The sequence below is a fragment of the Oryctolagus cuniculus genome, chromosome 1 (genome assembly GCF_964237555.1).
Source record: "Oryctolagus cuniculus chromosome 1, mOryCun1.1, whole genome shotgun sequence".
Taxonomy (NCBI): domain Eukaryota; kingdom Metazoa; phylum Chordata; class Mammalia; order Lagomorpha; family Leporidae; genus Oryctolagus; species Oryctolagus cuniculus.
Genome location: NC_091432.1, coordinates 74,222,503 through 74,242,680, shown reverse-complemented (window position 1 = coordinate 74,242,680; position 20,178 = coordinate 74,222,503). Strand labels below are relative to the sequence as shown.

General features: G+C 40.7%; 1 protein-coding gene across 4 annotated transcripts in view; it reads right to left on the bottom strand.

Moving 5' to 3' along the window:
* The window catches only part of ANKRD42 (ankyrin repeat domain 42), a 70,433-nt gene that overhangs the window by 22,510 nt on the left and 27,745 nt on the right, over positions 1-20,178 (bottom strand). For 3 of the 4 annotated variants that reach the window (XM_070076210.1, XM_070076214.1, XM_070076226.1), the window contains 4 exons: positions 19,959-20,094; positions 16,032-16,232; positions 9,015-9,140; positions 636-741 (listed from right to left, as the gene is read on the bottom strand). In XM_070076210.1, coding sequence (XP_069932311.1) covers positions 636-741; positions 9,015-9,140; positions 16,032-16,232; positions 19,959-20,094 — 569 coding nt within the window. The remainder of the gene's footprint in view (positions 1-635; positions 742-9,014; positions 9,141-16,031; positions 16,233-19,958; positions 20,095-20,178) is intronic. The other variant, XM_070076221.1, reaches the window with a different exon arrangement.

Genomic DNA, 20,178 nt, shown 5'->3' with positions numbered 1-20,178 from the left:
ATATGACCTGAAGGAGCTGGTGGTGTTTAATGGGTGCTACATTTATTTTAAATATAACTACCAAAATATATTTCAAAATCTATGTAATTTCTTTATCTGTTATTGAGGTGTATTATTCCTTTTTATCACACAGTATTTCTCAGAAGGGCATTACAAGCATTTGGGTGGGACAATCATTTTGTACCACTGTTCTAAGCACTGCAGAACATTTAGCATTTCTACATATAATCTCATTAAATGTTAGTAGTGAGTCTCCTTCAGACATTAACAACCACCCTTCACATTTCCAAATGCTCCACTTCCTAGGAAAATAAATGATCTACCTCCCAGTTGAGAACTCCTACTTTAGTGAGAGGAGCTGACACCCGCTTGGGAGACCAGGAGGAAGCACCTGGCTCCTGGCTTTGAATCGGCACAGCGCGCCAGCCGTAGTAGCCATTTGAGGGGTGAACCAACAGAAGAAAGACCTTTCTCTCTGTCTCTCTCTCTCACTGTCTAACTTTACCTGTAAGAAAAAAAAAAAAAAAAAAAAAAAGAATGAGTCCCTTAAATTAAAATCCTTGAAGATTTCCAAGTACAGGAGAGTATAGGCAAAACTTCAAAGAGAAGGCAACAAAGCAGATAGGGATGCATACCTCTTAGCCACATCACTGGGTCTCTCCCCTGCTTTGTCAGTAATATTACCGTCTGCTCCCATTTTAATTAACCACTGCAAACATGCTATGTGGCCTTGTCCAGCAGCTGTTAAAAAATAATAAACAGGAAACACACAAAGTTGTTAGCAACAATTTACTAACATTTCAGATATTACCATTATAAAGTACTTCTTGTAAAAAGTATTGATCTTTGTAATAAATTACAAAGGTATGTTGGGCAAATGGTATTTCCTCTTTGTCATTTACTCATTCATTAAACAAACATTTAATCAGATATCTACTATGCTTAAACCCTACACAAAGATCTTACAGACAGATCTAAAAGTTTAAGTTCAAATGTGTTATTTAACATCACACAGTCAATTAAGCAATGGATTTGAAGTTAGAATCTCCAGTGCTGATCTCCTGTCATATTTAGCTCCTAACCGATCTTGAATCACACCAGAATGTAAGCACATCCCAACCATAGGGACCTACAGACTTAGAAAATCTTGTTCCGGGGCTGGCGCTGTGGCGCAGCTGGTTAAAGCCCCAGCCTGCAGCGACGGCATCCCATATGAGCACTGGTTCGAGTTCGGCTGCTCCTCTTCCAATCCAGCTCTCTGCGATGGCCTGAGAAAGCAGTAGAAGATGGCCCATGACCTTGGGCCCCTGCACCAAGGTGGGAGACCCAGAGGAAGCTCCTGGCTCCTCGCTTCCAATCAGCACAACTCTGGCCATTGCGGTCATTTGGGGAGTGAACCAGCAGAATGGAAGACCTCTCTCTCTGGCTCTACTTCTCTCTATAACTCCTCTTTCAAGTAAATAAAATAATTCTTTAAAAAGAAAGAAAATCTTGTTCCATCAGATCTGTATATGATTATACATGGATATAATATATTTACATACATACACAAAACACTTTTTACTTTTTTTATTCCTCTGAGTTTTACAACTCAAAATTTACAGGTATCTCAAATCACACTTAATTACATAAACTGTTTACAATTTTTGTCTAAATCTTGTCCTCAAAACACATGCATGCTATATTAATTTTCACTTCCACAACTTTGCTTATATATATATGTCTTCTAACCTACAGCACTCAACAATGTGCTCACTTATTCTACCTATTATGGTCCATCTCAAGCCTCAGAGAAATTGTGGAAAATAAGCTTAACAGACTTAAAAGGACTGAATTTAGAAGTTTACTCAACAATGAGACTTGAGAAGACCAGAACTGTGGTGCAGTGGCTTAAAGCCATGGACTGCAACACCAGCATCCATATGGGCACTAGTTCGTGTCCCAGCTGCTCCACTTCCAATCCAGCTCACTGCTAACGTACATGGGAAAGCAGCAGAGAATGGCCCAAGTCCTTGAGTCCCCACATCATGTGGGAGACCCAGAAGAAGCTCCTGGCTCCTGGCTTTGGATCAGCTCAGTTCTGGCTGTTGCAGTCGTTTGGAGAGTGAACCAGCAGATGGAAGACTGACCTCTCTCTCTCTCTGTCTCTGTCTCTCTTTGACTCTGTCTTTCAAATAAATAAAATAAATCCTTTTTAAAAAAATGAGATTTGACTTGGGAGACTGCCCTGTGAATATGTTTGGGCTAGGCTTCTGGAGGTTAAGAGATCAAATGTACAGATATAAGCAATCCCTGATTACCCACCTTAGACTAACCAGTCCCCAGTCACCTGGCAGCTGACAGCAAATGCATGAGAGATCCAAGCCAAGATAGCCAACCCTGGCCCTGATCTGCCAGCCAACAAACTAGTCTAGCACAAATTACTGCCTCATGTAATCACAAGTTAAATTAATGGCTATTGTCTTAAACCACGAAATTTTAAGTTGTTAATCTACTACTCTTGCTCTAATCAGCCATTTTAGGTATTATGTTGACATTATGGTATAAGCCATGGTTGTCTTCCTGTTTCTCAGTGGATAAAGGCAAGGAAGATTTAGAAAAGGATGTAGGCTTTAATTTATTCAGCAAATACTGAGTGCCTAAAATGTGCCAGCCATGGTCCTAAGCAATGGAAATCAAGGGTGCTACAAAATATAAATAGTCCCTACTATCAAGGGGTTAACAGTGTTGAATAAATGGGACTTTTCATTTACAATGGAGGAAAGATATGAGTCACATAATCATCCTGAAGAATATTTAGCTGTAAACTGATATAGAGATCTTAAGTGAAAGCATAGTTTTTTAACAAGAGCAACAACAAAAAAGTAGACTGGGTCTTAAACTCTGATTGAATTAGTGGTGTTTGAGATCCTAAAAAGGGTAGGTTAGTCAGGGAAGAACGCTGGGATAGGGGCTTGTGGATGAAAGTCTCCAGTATGGTGAAGAAATAAATTTCCATTTTTAAGCTAAAAAAAAAAAAATGAGATTTGAGAATAGGACAGAGATTTTTTTTTTTTTTTTTTTTTTGGACAGGCAGAGTGGATAGTGAGAGAGAGAGACAGAGAGAAAGGTCTTCCTTTTGCCGTGGGTTCACCCTCCAATGGCCGCCACGGCCGGTGCGCTGTGCTGATCCTATGGCAGGAGCCAGGTGCTTCTCCTGGTCTCCCATGGGGTACAGGGCCCAAGCACTTGGGCCATCCTCCACTGCCTTCCCTGGCCACAGCAGAGAGCTGGCCTGGAAGAGGGGCAACTGGGACAGAATCCGGCGCCCCGACCGGGACTAGAACCCGGTGTGCCGGCGCCACTAGGTGGAGGATTAGCCTATTGAGCCGAGGCGCCGGCCAGGACAGAGAATTTTATATCCAAAGAACTTGGCAAGCAATTGCACACACAGACCCTTAATAAATGCCTATAGAGCTGAATAAATGAATACATGCAAAACAAAATGAATGTCATCTCAGCTATGCTTTTAATTTGTCAAGGCACCTGATGTCTCTGAACCTCAAATCCCTCATCTTTACAGAGATAAATTTTTATGTATAAGGAAAGCACACTGCTGTTGCATAAGATTGGAATAAGAGTTACATGTGATGAGCTTTGTACTCTGTTAAGGATCACATAAACATAAGGCATTTATTAATACTAAATATTATAAAGTATTAATAATTAATAATTATTTTAAAAGAAATAATTGTTTTTTAAGATCATCTGGGAAGGCAGCAGAAGATAATCCAAGTATGTGGGTTCCAGCAACCCGCATGCAAGACCAGGATGAAGCTCCTGGCTCCTGATTTTGGCCTGGCTTAGTCCTAGCTATTGTGTCCATTTGGGAAGCAAACTACCATAGAGAAGAGTTCCATCTACTCTATGTGTGTATGTGTGTGTGTTTGTGTGTGTGTGTGTGTGTGTGTGTGTGTGACTCTGCTTATCAAATAAATCAACCTAAAAAAAAAGCCTTGCTGGGTATAGTAATCTTGGTTTTTTCCCTTCAGTACTATGTAAGTCTCATCCCACTCCCTCCTGTTCTGTAAAGTTCCTTCCAAGTAACCAACAATAAGTCTGCATATAAACAAATTGAAACACCAGTAAATGCTGCTCTTTTCTTTTCTCTTGCAGCTTTGAGAAGTCTATCTTTAACCTTGGAGAGCTTGAATTATGTATCTAGGGGTAGACTTGGCTGAGCTAAATCTATCTGGTGACCTCTAACCTTCCTAAACATAGGTAGTTGTATCATTTTCTATGTTTGGGAAGTTTTCTCTTATTATTTCTTGACTGTGCTTTCTATCCTTCTGGCCTTCTACAGTCCTTCTTGAACCCCAATATATTGGATATTTGCTCTTTTAATGTTGTCCCAAATATCCCATAAGCTTTTTTCAGTTCCTCTCCATTCTTTTTTTCCTTTGTGTATTTTCAAGTAGCCTGTCTTCAATTTCACCAATTCTTTCTTCTGTTTGATTCTTCTGCTATTGATGTCCTTCTATAACCACTGTTTGCTGTAGTTTCCAGTTGAAGTATTTCTGTTTAATTTTTTTAATTGTGTTCACTCCTCTGATAATGAATTGTTTCTCTGCTTTCCTGAATTTCATTGAGTTTTCTTAAAACAGATATTTTAAATTCTGCATCCAAGAATTTACATGTATCAGTTGCTAGGGCCAGCACTATGGCACAGTGGATTAAGCCACAGCTTGAGACATCATCATCCCATATTGGAGCACTGGTTCAAACCCCAGCTGCTCTGCTTCCAATCCAGCTGCCTGCTAGTGCACCTGGGAAGACAGCAGAGGATTGTCTGAGTGCTTTCACCCACGTGGGAGACCCAGGAGTTCCAGGCTCCTTGCTTTGGCCTGTACCAGCCCCAGCCCTTTGGGGAGTGAGTCAGCAGATGGAAGATCTCTCTCTGTCCCTCCCTCTCTGTAACTCTGTGTTCGGATAACTCTTTTAAAAATACATGTAATTTAGATGCTGTCAGTCCATATTTTGTCCATAGATCATGTTCCTGAATCATGTCCATAGATCATGATGGTTCCTGGCATAAAATGTCACCTGCACACTGAAAGATTAGGAATTTTTTTCAGTCCTTGTAAACTGGCTTTTTTGTACCTACCTTCCAGAAATTCTAAAGCAGAATGCTTATTTTCTAGGCACCTATGGACACTTAGACTATTTCAGCACTAGATGGCGTCTTAGGTCAAAACTGCTCCAAGTCTGATGTGTGTTGTTATTTCAGAATCCCAGGTTTCTCCTAAACTTGCAATTAGTGTGTTCTTGAGAATGAACTGCTAGAGACACTGTGTAAGCACTGTAGGATAGAGGCCCTTGGGCTTTATCTGGTGCTGGGTCTCACCAGAAGGTCTAGCATTAGGCCATACTCCACTGCTTCCCCAGGCACATTATGGGCCTCAAACCAGCACCCATATGGGTGCAGCAGGCCGAGGCTTTAACTGGCTGTGTCACAGGGCCCACCCCATCTTTCCATATTTAAAACTACTCAGTCTGTGGTATTTTGAATGTCAGCCTTAGTAAACTAATATAAGAGTTTTGCCCAAGGGAACCAAATTTTTTTTTTTTTTTATCTTTTATTTAATGAATATAAATTTCCAAAGTACGTCTCATGGGTTACAATGGCTTTCCCCCCCATACCGTCCCTCCCACTCACCACCCTCCCCTTTCCCACTCCCTCTCCCCTTCCATTCACATCAAGATTCATTTTCGATTATCTTAGTATACAGAAGATCAGCTTAGTATACCTTAAGTAAGGATTTCAACAGTTTGTTCCCACACAGAAACATAAAGTGAAAAATAATAGATGATTTTTTTTTAAATGATGATGAAATCAGATCAGACCTATTGTCATGTTTAATCCCAGTGAGAGTCAAGTTGGGAATTGATAGTTTCTTTTCTTTTTTTTGCCCAAGGGAACCAAATTTTAAAAAAAAATTAATGTACATGATAAGCCTCTTTTCTATGTATAAATCCCAGTGGAGAACTTAATCCTTAAACAGCCAGCAGAAGTGAGACACTCCAAATCTAGGGTATGGAACTCACCAATTTGAGAACCTTTCTATGTGTGGGGAAAAAAACTCCCTTTTCATGCCCTCTCTTCCTACTTTATTCCCCCCTTATAAAACTACTGGTACACATGGCACTTAGATTCTATACTGGAGATACATTATGGATTGAATAATGATAAGCAATCATCTAAAAACCTAGCCAATAGCAACAAAATATGTGATTTGGGGACTGCAAAGAGTTGTTTATGAAATAAAGCCCATTTCAGGTAAAAAATTATAAAAGCAAGCCTACTACTGTCTCTGTACACTGAGTTATACAAGAATTGCCTGCCATCAGATCATGAAGAAGCTTTTAATATAATATCACAAATGAAGCAGAATGGAAATTTCAGGTGCAATAAAGATTTGGGCTTTGGTTTTAGAAACTAAAAAAAAAAAAAAAAAAAAACCTGGCAAACATAATTCTTAGCACACTAATAGTGGGGAAAAAAAAAAAAAAAAAAAAAAACAAAAAACAATGCAGGCATTATGGAGCAGTGGATCACATGGGACACCCACATCCTATACTAGAGTACCTAGGATACAGCCCCACCTACACTTCCAATCCAGCTTCCTGCTAATGGGCACCCTGGGAGGCAGCAGATATTACCTCAAGTACTTCAGCCCCTGCCACCTCATAGGAGGCCCAGATGGAGTTCCAGGTTCCTAGCTTTCGCCTGGCCCAGCCCAGCCTGTTGTGAACATTTGAGGAATGAACCAGCAGAAGCAAAATACACATACCTACATCTCTCTCTCTTTCTCTTGGTCACATTCTTCTTTTAAAAAAATTAATTATTTATTTGAAAGGCAGAGTTGCAGAGAGAGATAAAGACAGGTCTTCCATCCACTGGTTCACTCCCCAAATGGCCGCAACTGCTGGAGCTGGGCTGATCCAAAGCTAGGAACCAGAAGCTTCCACTGGGTCTCTCCACACAGGAGCCCAAGGACTTGAGCCATCTTCCACTGCTTTCCCAGGCCATAGCAGAGAGCTGGATCAGAAGTGGAGCAGCTGGGACTTGAACTGGCACCCATATGGGATGCCGGTACTGCAGGCGGTGGCTTTTACCTGCTAAGCCACAGCACCAGCCCCTCTTGTTCTCATTCTTGCTCTCACTCTTTCAAATAAATAAAAATAAACTTTAAAAAAAAACTAATATTATAGAATTACACACAAAAGGAAGAAGAATGCAGAGATCTTGAAAATGTGTTCAGATTTAATGTTCATCGATATTTCCATGGAGGTAGAAACACTTGTGTAGAATAGAAGGTCTAAAGAAGAAAATTCTGTAACTTTTTTTTGAAAAAGTATAGTTTATTTGAGAGACAGAGAGAAAGACAGAAAGAGTCCCCATCTGCTGCTTCACTCCTCAAATGCCCTTAAACCACTGTGGCTGGGGCTGGCTAAAGTCAGGAACTTGGAATTCAATCTAAGCCTTCCAGCTGGGTGGCAGGAATCCAATTACTTGATCCAATTATTGCTTGCTTCCCAAGGATCTGCATTAGCAGAACCAGAGATGAGTATCAAACCCCAGCACTCTAATTATGGAAGGTGAGCATCCTACCAGCAGCTTAACCATTGGGTAAAACACCTGCCCCTGCTATAACTTTTTTCAAGAGTTATGCCTTCTACTTCAGCATGAAATTATAGCTCATTTTAAAAATTTTTATCCTGGATCTGGTACTGTGGCATAGAGTGCAGTGCCAGCATCCCATATGGGCACTGGTTCAAGTCCCAGCTGCTCCACTTCCAATCTAGCTCTCTGCTATGGCCTGGGAAAACAGAAGATGGCCCAAGTCCTTGGGCCCCTGCACCCACATGGGAGACCCTGAAAAAGCTCCTGGCTTCTGGCTTCAGATCGGCTCAGCTCCGGTCCTTGTGGCCATCTGGGGAGTGAACCATCAGATGGAAGACCTCTCTCTCTCTCTCTCTCTCTAACTCTTTCAAATTAATAAGATAAATCTTTAAAAATAATCTTTTAAAAAATGTTTTTATCCTGGCCGGCGCCACAGCTCAATAGGCTAATCCTCCACCTTGTGGCGCCAGCACACCGGGTTCTGGTCCCGGTCGGGGCGCCGGATTCTGTCCCGGTTGCCCCCCTTCCAAGCCAGCTCTCTGCTGTGGCCCAGGAGTGCAGTGGAGGATGGCCCAAGTGCTTGGGCCCTGCACCCCATGGGAGACCAGGAGAAGTACCTGGCTCCTGCCATAGGATCAGCGCAGTGCACCGGCCGTGGTGGCCATTGGAGGGTGAGCCAACGGCAAAAGGAAGACCTTTCTCTCTGTCTCTCTCTCACTGTCCACTCTGCCTGTCCAAAAAAAAAAAAAAGTTTTTATCCTAACAAACTTCTCTAACAGTGCACTTCACATTTTTACGAACTTGAGAGCGTCACAATAGAAATTCTACTGGAATTATGTTCAAATGTGATAAACAATATCTTCATTATAAAAGGAATATTACACTTGAACTGAAAATTAGATACTCTGGGGCCAGCATTGTAGCACAGTAGGTAGAGCTGCCTACAGTACCGGCATCCCATATGGGTGCCAGTTTGTATCCTGGCTGCTCCATTTCCTATTCAGCTCCCTGCTAATGGTCTGGGAAAAGCAGTAGAGGATGGCCCAAGTGTTAGGACCCCTGCCACCCATGTGGGAGACCTGGATAAAACTCCCGGCTCCTGTCTTCAACCCAGCCTGCCCAGGACTGGCCACTGCAGTCATCTGGAGAGTGATCTAGCAGAGGGAAGATTCTCTCTCTCTCTTCTCTATAACTCTTTCAAATAAATACATAAATCTTGTTTAAATTTTTTTAAAAAATAAAATTAAATACTCTGTATACCATATGCTGTGGACTGATATCTACAGGTACATTACACAAAAGTTTTTTATTTCTAGGTGAGAACTGAATATGAAGCAGAAATATCACTCACCTTTATGCATAGGAGTTGATCCATTATCATCACGCTCATTCAAATTGATTACTCCATCCTCTACTAATTTCTTAAGCATTTGCAAATCACCCTTAAAGGCAGCCACATGACCTGGAAATGCTAAAGCTGTGAATAAAAAAAAAATCACCATTTCAGCAAATACTTGTGTATCCTTTTCCAAGCCATAATATTTTTTAGTATTTATTTTATTTATTTGAAAGACACAGTTACAGAGAGAGGTAGAGACAGAGAGAGAGGTCTTCCATCACTGGTTCACTCCCCAAATGGCCAAAATGGCCGAGCTGAGCCAATCCAAAGCCAGGAGCCAGAAGCCTCTTCCGGGTCTCCCACATGGGTTCAAAGTCCCAAAGACTTCAGTCATCTTCTGCTGCTTTCCCTGGCACATTAGCAGGGAGCTGGATGAGAAGTAGAGCAGCCAGGACTTGAACCGGCACCCCTATGGGATGCCAGCACCACAGGTGGCAGCTTTACCCACTATGCCACAGTGCCAGCCCCCAGCTATAATACATTTCAGGTTTCAAAATTATCTCAATTATGAGTTCTAATTGTGCTACCCTTCCTCCTAAACACATTAAACACTGCATCAGGACATAAACACAACAGGACGTAAACACATCAAAAGCACTGCATCAGAACTATTCTTACACATGTTCTCTTTCTCCCTCATGCCACAAAACACAAGAAGATGGTCATTTTCAACACTTTGTATAAAGGCACACTTGGTGTCAAGGCCTGTATTTGCATAGACCACTCCTTCGCTGCTTGCAAAGAAGAAAAGGCAGCAAAATAAACTAGAAGCAAGTAAGAAGTATGTCTGCATATGTGTTTGGATATACACATTTATGTCAAAGTACCTAACTTGGTGCCTAGTCCTTAATAAATTAATGTCTTTAATGATGGTAACTACATATTATTGAGCCCTTACTAAATGCTAGGCACAGTAGTAAGCATTTGTAAGGGAAATCTGAAACATATCTATTCTTACTTTACATTTAGGGAAAAAGCCCTAAAACAGCCAAATAGTATTTTCACAAGAACAAAGTAAGGGCAGTAGCCAAGCCACTGCTTGGGACACTGGCATTCCACATTGCAATGCTGGTTCAAGAACCATCTCCTCCACTTCTGACCCAGCATCTTGCTGATGCATACCAGAAGGAAGCTGATGATGGCTCAAGTGTTGGGTCCCTGTCATCCATGTGGGAGAGCAGGATCCAGTTTCTGACTCTTGGCTTCAGCTGGACTCAGACCTGGCTACTGAGGACATTTAAGGAGTGAATCAGCAAAGGGAAGCTCTCTGTCTTCCCCTCTCTTTTTCTCTGTAACTCTTTCACATAAATAATTAAAATCTTTTTTTAAAAGATTTATTTTATTTGAAAGGCAGAGACAGAGAAAGAGAGAAGGAGAGACAAAGAGAAAGGTCTTCCATGAGCTGGTTTACTCCCCAGTTGGCAGCAACAGCCAGAGCTGGGCTGATCCAAAGTCAGGAGCTTCTTCCAGGTCTCCCACGTGGATGCAGGAGCCCAACGACTTAGACCATCTTCTACTGCTTTCCTAGGCGATAGCAGAGAACTGGATCAGAAATGGAGGAGCCGGGACTCAAAGCAGCACCCATATGGGATGCTGGCACTGTAGGCAGCAGCTTTACCTGCTATGCCAGCACCAGCTCTAAAATCTTTTTAAAAATAAAAAATAAGGATGGCACTGAGGCACAGTAGGTTAAGCCACCACCTGCAGTGCCAGTAACCCATATAGGTACCATTTCATATCCTGGCTGCTTCACTTCCAATCCAGTTCTCTGCTAATGTACCTGGGAAAGCAGGAGAGGATGTCCCAAGTACTTGGACACTGATCCCAAGTAAGAGACCCAGATAAAGCTCCTGGCTTTAGCCTGGCCCAGTCCTGGCTGTTGGGGCCATTTGAGGAGTGAACCAGCAAATGTAAGGTCTCTTTCTCTCTGTCTCTCCCTCTCTGTAACCCTATCTTTCAAATAAATAAATAAATCTTTTAAAAAAATAGTAAAATAATAACAAAGTTCCAGGACTTACATTACTTGATTTTAAAATTTACTATAATGGCCAGCGCCGCGGCTCACTAGGCTAATCCTCCACCTAGCGGCACTGGCACACCGGGTTCTAGTCCCGGTCGGGGCGCCAGATTCTGTCCCGGTTGCCCCTCTTCCAGGCCAGCTCTCTGCTGTGGCCAGGGAGTGCAGTGGAGGATGGCCCAAGTGCTTGGGCCCTGCACCCCATGGGAGACCAGGAGAAGTACCTGGCTTCTGCCATCGGATCAGCGCAGTGCGCCGGCCGCGGCAGCCATTGGAGGGTGAACCAACGGCAAAAGGAAGACCTTTCTCTCTGTCTCTCTCTCACTATCCACTCTGCCTGTCAAAAAAAAAAAGGCAAAATTGTGGCCAGCACTGTGGTGTAGCGGGTAAAGTTGCTGCCTACAATACTGACATCCCATAAGGTACCAATTCATGTCCTGGCCACTCCACTTCTAATCCAACTCTCTGCTCATGGGCTGGGAAAAGTAGAAGATGGCCCAAATGTTTGAGCCCCTGCTACCCACATGGGAGACCCAGATGAAGCTCCTGGCTGCAGTCTAGCCCAATCCTAGCCACTGCGGCCATCTAAGGAGTGAACCAGCATATGGAAGTGCTCTCACTCTCCCTCTCTCTCTCTCTCCATCTCTCTCCCTGTAACTCTTTCAAATAAACAAATATTTTTAAATAGACAAATGAATTGAACAGATAGATAAGAGATATGAATTGCTAATAAGCATATAAACAAATGCAGAGCATCATTACCTTCCCAAAAAAATCTAAATTAAAACCACAATAAGATAACACTTAGGATGACTAAAATAAAACAGATCAGCCATATCAAGTGTTTAGCAGGTTGTAAAGTAAATGGAGACTTCATACACTTCTGGTGAGGGATATAAGTAATACAACTACTTTGGAAAACTGCTTGATAGTTTCTTAACATTAAAATATACCTATTGTAAATTCCACTCCTAGGTATTTACCAAGAGAAATGCAAATATGCCTAAATAAAATGTTTACAGTAGCCTTAATAACAGTCCCAAACTGGAAACAATTCAAATGCTCATCAGCTGGTATAAGGGAGCTTCAAAACATTTGAAACAAATGGAATTAAAAGATATGCTTAATCTCCATGAATTCTTTGAAACCCACTTGTAAATGGGTAAGAAAATGGATATGTCGGTCAAGCCACTATGGAAGTCAGTCTGGAGATTCCTCAGAAACCTGAAGATAACCCTACCGTTCGACCCAGCCATCCCACTCCTTGGAATTTACCCAAAGCAATTTAAATTGGCAAACAAAAAAGCGGTCTGCACCCTAATGTTTATTGCAGCTCAATTCACAATAGCTAAGACCTGGAACCAACCTAAATGCCCATCAACGATAGACTGGATAAAGAAATTATGGGATATGTACTCTTTAGAATACTATACCGCAGTAAGAAACAACGAAATCCAGTCATTTGCAACAAAATGGAGGAATCTGGAACACATCATGCTGAGTGAAATAAGCCAGTCCCAAAGGGACAAATACCATATGTTCTCCCTGATCGGTGACGACTGACTGAACACCAAGAGGGAAACCTGTTGGAGTGAGGTGGACACTATGGGAAACGGTGGCTTGATCAGCATAGCCCTGACTGTTAATGAACAACTTAATACATTATCCCTCTTAGTAGTTTTTTTATCTGTTCTACTTAATATGACTGGTTTAGTTCTGTAATTGATGCACAGTTATTCTTAAGTGTTGAAAATTAACTGAAATGTGATCCCTGTTGAACATGGGAGTGGGAATGGGAGAGGGAAGAGATGTATAATTTGGGACATGCTCAGGCTGACTTGCCCCATGTGGTGGAGTTGGAAGCATACCAGGGGATTCCAATTTAATCCCATCGAGGTGGCATGTACCAATGCCATCTCACTGTTCCAGGTGATCAATTTCAGTTCACAGTTGGTCATGGTGGAGGGAATGGGAGTCAAAGGGAGCACATAGACAAGTCTAGTACCTGCTAACGCTAACCGATGGAGTAAATAAAGGGGAGAGTGATCCAACATGGGAAGTGAGATACTCAGCAGACTCATAGAATGGCAGATGTCCTAAATAGCACTCTGACCTCAGAATCAGCCCTAAAGGCATTCGGAGCTGGCTGAAAAGCTCATGAGAGTATTTCAGGCATGGAAAGCCAAGACACTCTGGCAAAAGATCTCTGCGAGTGAGATCCCAGTGGAAAGAACAGGTCATCAAAGAAGGAGGTACCTTTCTCTGAAAGGAGGAGAGAACCTCCACTTTGACTATGACCTTGTCTAAACAAGATAAGAATCGGAGAACTCAGAGGGCTTCCATAGCCTTGGAAACTCATGACTGGAGCATAGGGAGATTACTGATGCCATAGACAGGAGTGTCAATTGGTAAAGTCAACAACAGGAGTCACTGTGCACTTACTCCTCATGTAGGATCTCTATCCTTAATGTGCTGTACATTGAGATTTAATGCTATAACGAGTACTCAAACAATATATTTCACTTTGTGTTTCTATGGGGGTGCAAACTGTTGAAATCCTTACTTAATGCATACTAAACTGATCCTCTGTAAAAAAAAAAAAAAAAAGAAATTATCAACTCCCAACTTGACTCTCACTGGGATTAAACATGACAATAGGTCTGCTCTGATTTCATCATCATTTAAAAAAAAATCATCTATTTTTTTTCACTTTATGTTTCTGTGTGGGAGCAAACTGTTGAAATCCATACTTAATGTATACTAAGCTGATCTTCTGTATATTAAGATAATCGAAAATGAATCTTGATGTGAATGGAAGGGGAGAGGGAGTGGGAAAGGGGAGGGTTGTGGGTGGGAGGGACGTTATGGGGGGGGAAGCCATTGTAATCCATAAGTCGTACTTTGGAAATTTATATTCATTAAATAAAAGTTTAAAAAAAAAAGGATTAAAAAAAAAAAGAAAATGGATATGTCCATACAATAGAATACTTCTTAGCAATAAAAAAGGATTAAACTACTAACACATACAATAAGGATGATCTCAAAATAACAACAGTTGCATACAAAACTCCAAAAAATGCAAATTGACAGTAACACTTAACACATCAGTGGTTGCGAAGGGCCACGGTAAAATAAGGGATGACTGGAAGGAGGTAAGAAAAAAAACTTTGGGGTGATGAAAATGTTTTATATCTTGATAGCTGCGGTTGATTGACGAGTGTACATACATGTCAAAATCACAAAATTGCACATTTTAAATCAATGCAGTTTACTTCAAATAAATTATTCTCTAATAAACTTGATTTTTAAAAAGGATACCACAAAGAGAAAAAAAAGCCACACATGTGAGAAAATATCTGATTCAGATAAATATCAAGATGATTAGTATCAAGACTATATACAAATTATTTAGAAAACCATAATGTAATTTTAAAGAGGGAGAAAAATATAGGTAACTAAGTAACAAAAAACTAGAACAGGTAATAATTTTACAAAAAGATGTTCAACCTCACTAGTAATTACAAAAATGCAAATCAAAACACAAATTAAACCTTTTTATACTCAACTGATTGCTAAAAGATTTAGAGTCTAACAAAATACTGTCTCTCTAAATCCTCACCTAACTCTGCTGTTAGATGTGCAAATTGCTACAATCTCTTCAATGAGGGATGCAGCAATACCTTTCATGCTGAAGATAGGTATATCACACCCAAAAATACCTAAAGTGAGGTTTATAACTTTACAAAGGCTCTTGGTTGCCTTACTATTTATCTAAGTTACTATTTGCCAAGGCAATATTTACCAAGATACATAAAAGCTGAGTATCTAAAGATAGGCAGGACCTTATGAAGACCTTTCAAATGATTCCAGTGTGTCATACAATTATTTATATTGTCTATATGGACTATTTGTGAAAAAGTAAGAGTTTCTCTAAAGAAATTCTTATACATGTACATAAGTAGAACATTTACAAAAATAACCATTATCTAAATGATTAAACACTACAAAATTGTAAGTAACCCAAAGTCAAATGGAGAAAAGGTAAGACAGGAAATTAATGAACCAGGCAGGATACTTATATTATCCTAATAATCTCAAAAACATATTTTGTGAAAAAAGCAAGTCACAGAGGATATACTTTGTATGCCTTTTTTGTGAAGTTTTAAAATAAGTCTGAAAGACGACTGGTTGTCCACCAAAATCCCCTTCTTTAAACAGTAATAGAGTTGTAGCTGAGATGTGGTTTCCCAACTTGGTTATAAGTAACTAGGCCTCCTTACAGGCATATGATCATATGACAAAACTCTTACCAATAGAATGCTAGCAAAAGTAAAGAGTGTATACCAGAAATCAGAAATCTCTGGTCCTAGCTTATACTTACTTGTTCCTTCCCCAACCCTTGTTCGATCAGTAACTACTAGGGAGAGTTTGGAAAATATTAAGTCCCTGAATGACTATATAGATCAGTTTCACTCTTTAACCTGGACTGCCATATATAAGAATTTAATTTCCCTATCATTTAAGCCACTGAATTTTTAGAGTTTCTTTGTTATAGCACAGTAACCTTTTAACTAACAAATTCACAGAACAATACTATATATTTTTATGAGCATACTTATAAATACACACTGTAGAACGAGAATATAAAACCACAGAATGAAATGATTAATTCAAAATAATAGTTTACCATTAAGAAGGAAGAAAAAGATTCAAGGGATTTCAATTATATAATATTTTATTCAAATCTAGTGATATAAACAGTGTTCTTTTATGTTAATCTCTACATACTATTGTCTAATATATTTTATAATAAAGAACATGGATGAATGTGTAGACAAATATATATAATAAATTTGAACATAGTGTTTGCCTTATAACTTCTTTCCTACTCCACTGATTTTACTATCATAACATTACATTATATGCTGAAACATTGCAGGTTAATTACTTACTTTCCTGATCTTCTGGATCATTTCCTTCATACTCAGTCCCCTGGATAAATTGCAAAATGTTCTGCTTAAAAAACCTCTGTGCCAAGTCTGATACATTTTCTCCATTATCATTGAAGGCTTTTAAAGCTTGTGTTCCACTACTCATTCTACTGAGTAGGAATTTAAAACAGTGAAGGTGGCCTTCCATGGCTGCTAAGTGAACTACAGAGAAGACATTTTTTTTTTAATGTTATACTTGAAATGAAAACTTGAAAAAAGAAATAACACATTAAGTCTAATTCTCATAGGGAGATGACTATCCCTACACCATATGAAAGGAAAGATTTCCTCAGGGCTAGAATATACCTTTTTGGGGGCTCAATCTCTTTATACAGTCAGCTTTTTGGTCATATCAAAGCAACAGACTAAATGGCTAAATAATTAGACTTACTGGGAGTGTAGAGAGAACAGATGAGGGTCACAAAAGACCAAGCCACAGAAAATTATCCTAGAAAAGTGAAATCCAATGGAGCAGGCATTTAGTGTGAGGCTTACAAGCTTCTTGGAACACCCATATCACATATTGGAGAGTCAGGGTACAGACCCAGCTTTAAAGATTTATTTATTAATTTGAAAGAGTTACACACAGAGAGAAAGAGAGGCAGAGAGAGAGAGGGAGAGGTCTTCCATTCGCTGTTTCACTCCCATATTGGTTGCAACGTCTGGAGCTGCGCCAATCCGAAGCCAGGAGCCTGGAGCTTCTTCCAGGTCTCCCACGCGGGTGCAGGGGCCCAAAGACTTGAGCCATCTTCTACTGCTTTCCCAGGCCATAGCAGAGAGCTGGATCAGAAGTGCAGCAGTCAGGATTCAAACTGGCACCCATATAGGATGCAGGCAGCAGCCTCACCCACTACGCCACAGTGCTGGCCCCAACTTTCAATTCCAGCTTCCTGCTAATGCACACTCTGGGAGGCAGCAGACTCAAGCAGTCTATTATAGACAACTGGCAAATGATTTCCGCCAACATAACTCATGTCATGTTATTCCTGTGCTCAAAATTCTCCAATGGCTCTTGATACTTCTGTGACCTCATCATCTATTATTCAATCTCTCACTTCACCCCTGACCAAAGAGACTTGCTATTACATACACATACCAGGCACGCCCTTGCTTGAGAAGCTTCAGATTTGCTGTTACCTCTTCTGCAATATTCTTCCCTGGAGACAGGCCCAAGACCTGCTCCCTCAACTCCTTCAATCTTCACCCAAAGTCATACCTTCAGTGAAAGCTTGGCTGACCACCCATTTTAAACTTCACCTACTCTAATAGTTTCTAATCACCTCTCCTACATTACGTTTACCCAAACACATACTCCTATGTTTTGCTCATTCATTTTGAAGATTTATTTTATTTATTTGAAAGACAGAGTTACAGAGAGAAGGAGAGAGAGAGAGAGAGAGAGAGAGAGAGAGGTCTTCCATCCGATGGTTCACTCCCCATATGGCCGCAACGGCTGCAGCTGCGCCAATCCGAAGCCAGGAGCCAGGAGCTTCTTCCACGCGGGTGCAGGGCCCCAAAAGATTTGGGCCATCTTCTACTGCTATCCCAGGCCATAGCAGAGAGCTGGATCAGAAGAGGAGCAGCTGGGACTAGAACCAGTGCCCATCTGGGATGCCAGCGCTTCAGGCCTAGGCTTTAACCCACTGCACCACAGCGCCGGTCCCTTGGTCATTCATTTTGATCATTATCTGTCTCTCCCCTCACCACCACCTGAAGGGAGAAACTTTTTTTTTTATTTGCTGTGATATCCCCAGTTCTTAGAAGAGGTATTAACATAAAATAAGTGTTCAATAACTGCATATAAAATGAATTATTCTGAGAGAAGTTTGAATGCAAGCAATCTAATCCTGAGGCCACATTCTTAACCTCTGCAGTATATTATTATAAAATATACTACATATGGGGCTGGCTCCATGGCTCACCAGCTAATCCTCCGCCTTCAGCACCGGAATCCCTTATGGGTGCCGGTTTCTAGTCCCAGTTGCTCCTCTTCCAGTCCAGCTCTCTGCTGTGGCCCTGTGAAGGCAGTGAAGAATGGCCCAGGTACTTGGGCCCTGCACCTGAGTGGGAGACCAGGAAGAAGCACCTGGCTCCTGGCTTCGGATCGGCATAGCTCCGGCCATAGCGGCCATTTGGGGGGTGAACCAACAGAAGGAAGATCTTTCTCTCTGTCTCTCCCTCTCACTGTCTGTGGCTCTACCCATCAAATAAATAAATTTTTAAAAATCGTAAAAAAATATACTATATATGGTTATATACATGATTATATAAGAATTATACATATTTAAATAAAAGTTGGATTTTTCTTAATGAGCAGACAATAAAATATTACCAAATGATCAGATGTTCTGATTAAAAATAACAATTCAATGGGCTGTGCATTTGAATTAGCACTTTTCTATATTCAAAGTTTATTTTAATTTAAATCCTATTTTTTAAAGAAAATGAGAAAAATAGGTAAAAATAAGCAAAATAAAGTCCTTTCAGGTACACAAAAAAAGTAATGTTCATACCAACAGACCATCATCAAATGAACACTGACAGTTGTACTTTAAAACGAAGCAAAGGGGCTGGTGCTGCAGTGTAGCAGGTAAAGCTGCTGCCTGCGACGCTGGCATCCCATATGGGTGCTGGGTTGAGTCCCAGCTGCTCTTTTTCGAATCCAGCTCTCTGTCATGCCATGGAAAAGCAGTAGAAGATAGTCCAAGTGCTTGAGTCCCTGCACCTGGAAGAAATTCCTGGCTCCTGGCTTCAGATCGGCTTAGCTCCGGCCATGTGGCCATTGGGAACTGGACCAGCAGATGGAAGACCTTTCTCTTTGTCTCTCCCTCTCTCTCTCTGTAACTCTGCCTGGCAAATAAATAAATAAATCTTAAAAAAAAAAAAAAAAAAGGCAGCAAACAGATCCTAGGTAAAGAAGGGAAGTGAGGCCAGGAAGGTAGGTAGGAGTTGAATTATGAAGGTTCCAACATGTCAGCCTACAGAATTAGATACTCTACAGGGATCCAGACAGTTTATAAACATCAAAGTGATTTATCATTTCCCCTTGATATGTTTGCTTCTTAAGATTCCTGCAAAGGGCCACCTGTGGTGCTGGCATCTCATATAGTCGCATGTTTGAGTCCTGGCTGCTCCATTTCTGATCCAGCTCTCTGCTATAGCCTGGGAAAGCAGCTGAAGACGGTCCAAGTCCTTGGGCCCTTGCACTCTTGTGGTAGACCCAGAAGAAGCTCCAGGCTCCTGGCTTTGGATTGGCCCAGCTCTGGAAGTTGCAGCCATTTGGAGAGCAAATCACCAGATGCAAGACCTCTCTCTCTCTCTCTCTCTGCCTCTGCCTCTGCCTCTCTGTAACTGCCTTTCAAATAAACAAATAATCTTTTAAAAAAATTCCTCTAAGATATAATTCAAGTGTCATTTTCACTCTAATCTTACTGTGATCTCTCCCTTTTTTGAATTTCTATAGCATTTCTTATAGAAGATAGGGTATGAGGGTATGTAGAGTCTAGGTTTCAGCTAGTCAGCTTATCACAGGATAAACAACTACAATAGCATATGAACTCAAATACACTAGTGTTTTCAACAAACTGTTTATAAAACTTTAAAAATTGTCTGCAAAGAAGAGAGGTATGAAGTTAAATGAGTTGGTGCAAAGAATAAACCTATGTTTAATTTTGCCTATTTGCTTCTTGATGATTACGGTTCCAGAAAACATCAAAGAGTACATAACATTGGCATGATATAAAGTGAAAAAGGTTCATGTCAAAATAATTATTACTTTAGTTTTATAAGGGACTAGAAGAATGGTAACAATTGATATTTTTAACTATGACCAAACATTTTAAATGTTAACATTAATGAAAAACTAAAATACTTGCTTTTGTTGAATACCTGGAAGATTTCCATTGTAGTCCACATCTTCTATGCTACATCCCCATTTAACGAGAAGCTGCAAACAGCCAAGTCGCCCATGAAAAGTGGCATAATGTACAGGTTTCCATTCTCTCTTATCTGTCACACTGGGATCCTAGAGGTAACATTCACAAGCACTCAGTTCCTTCCCATTTTGTAGAGAAAACACTGAGCCCAGCAACTGACTTTTGCAAATAAA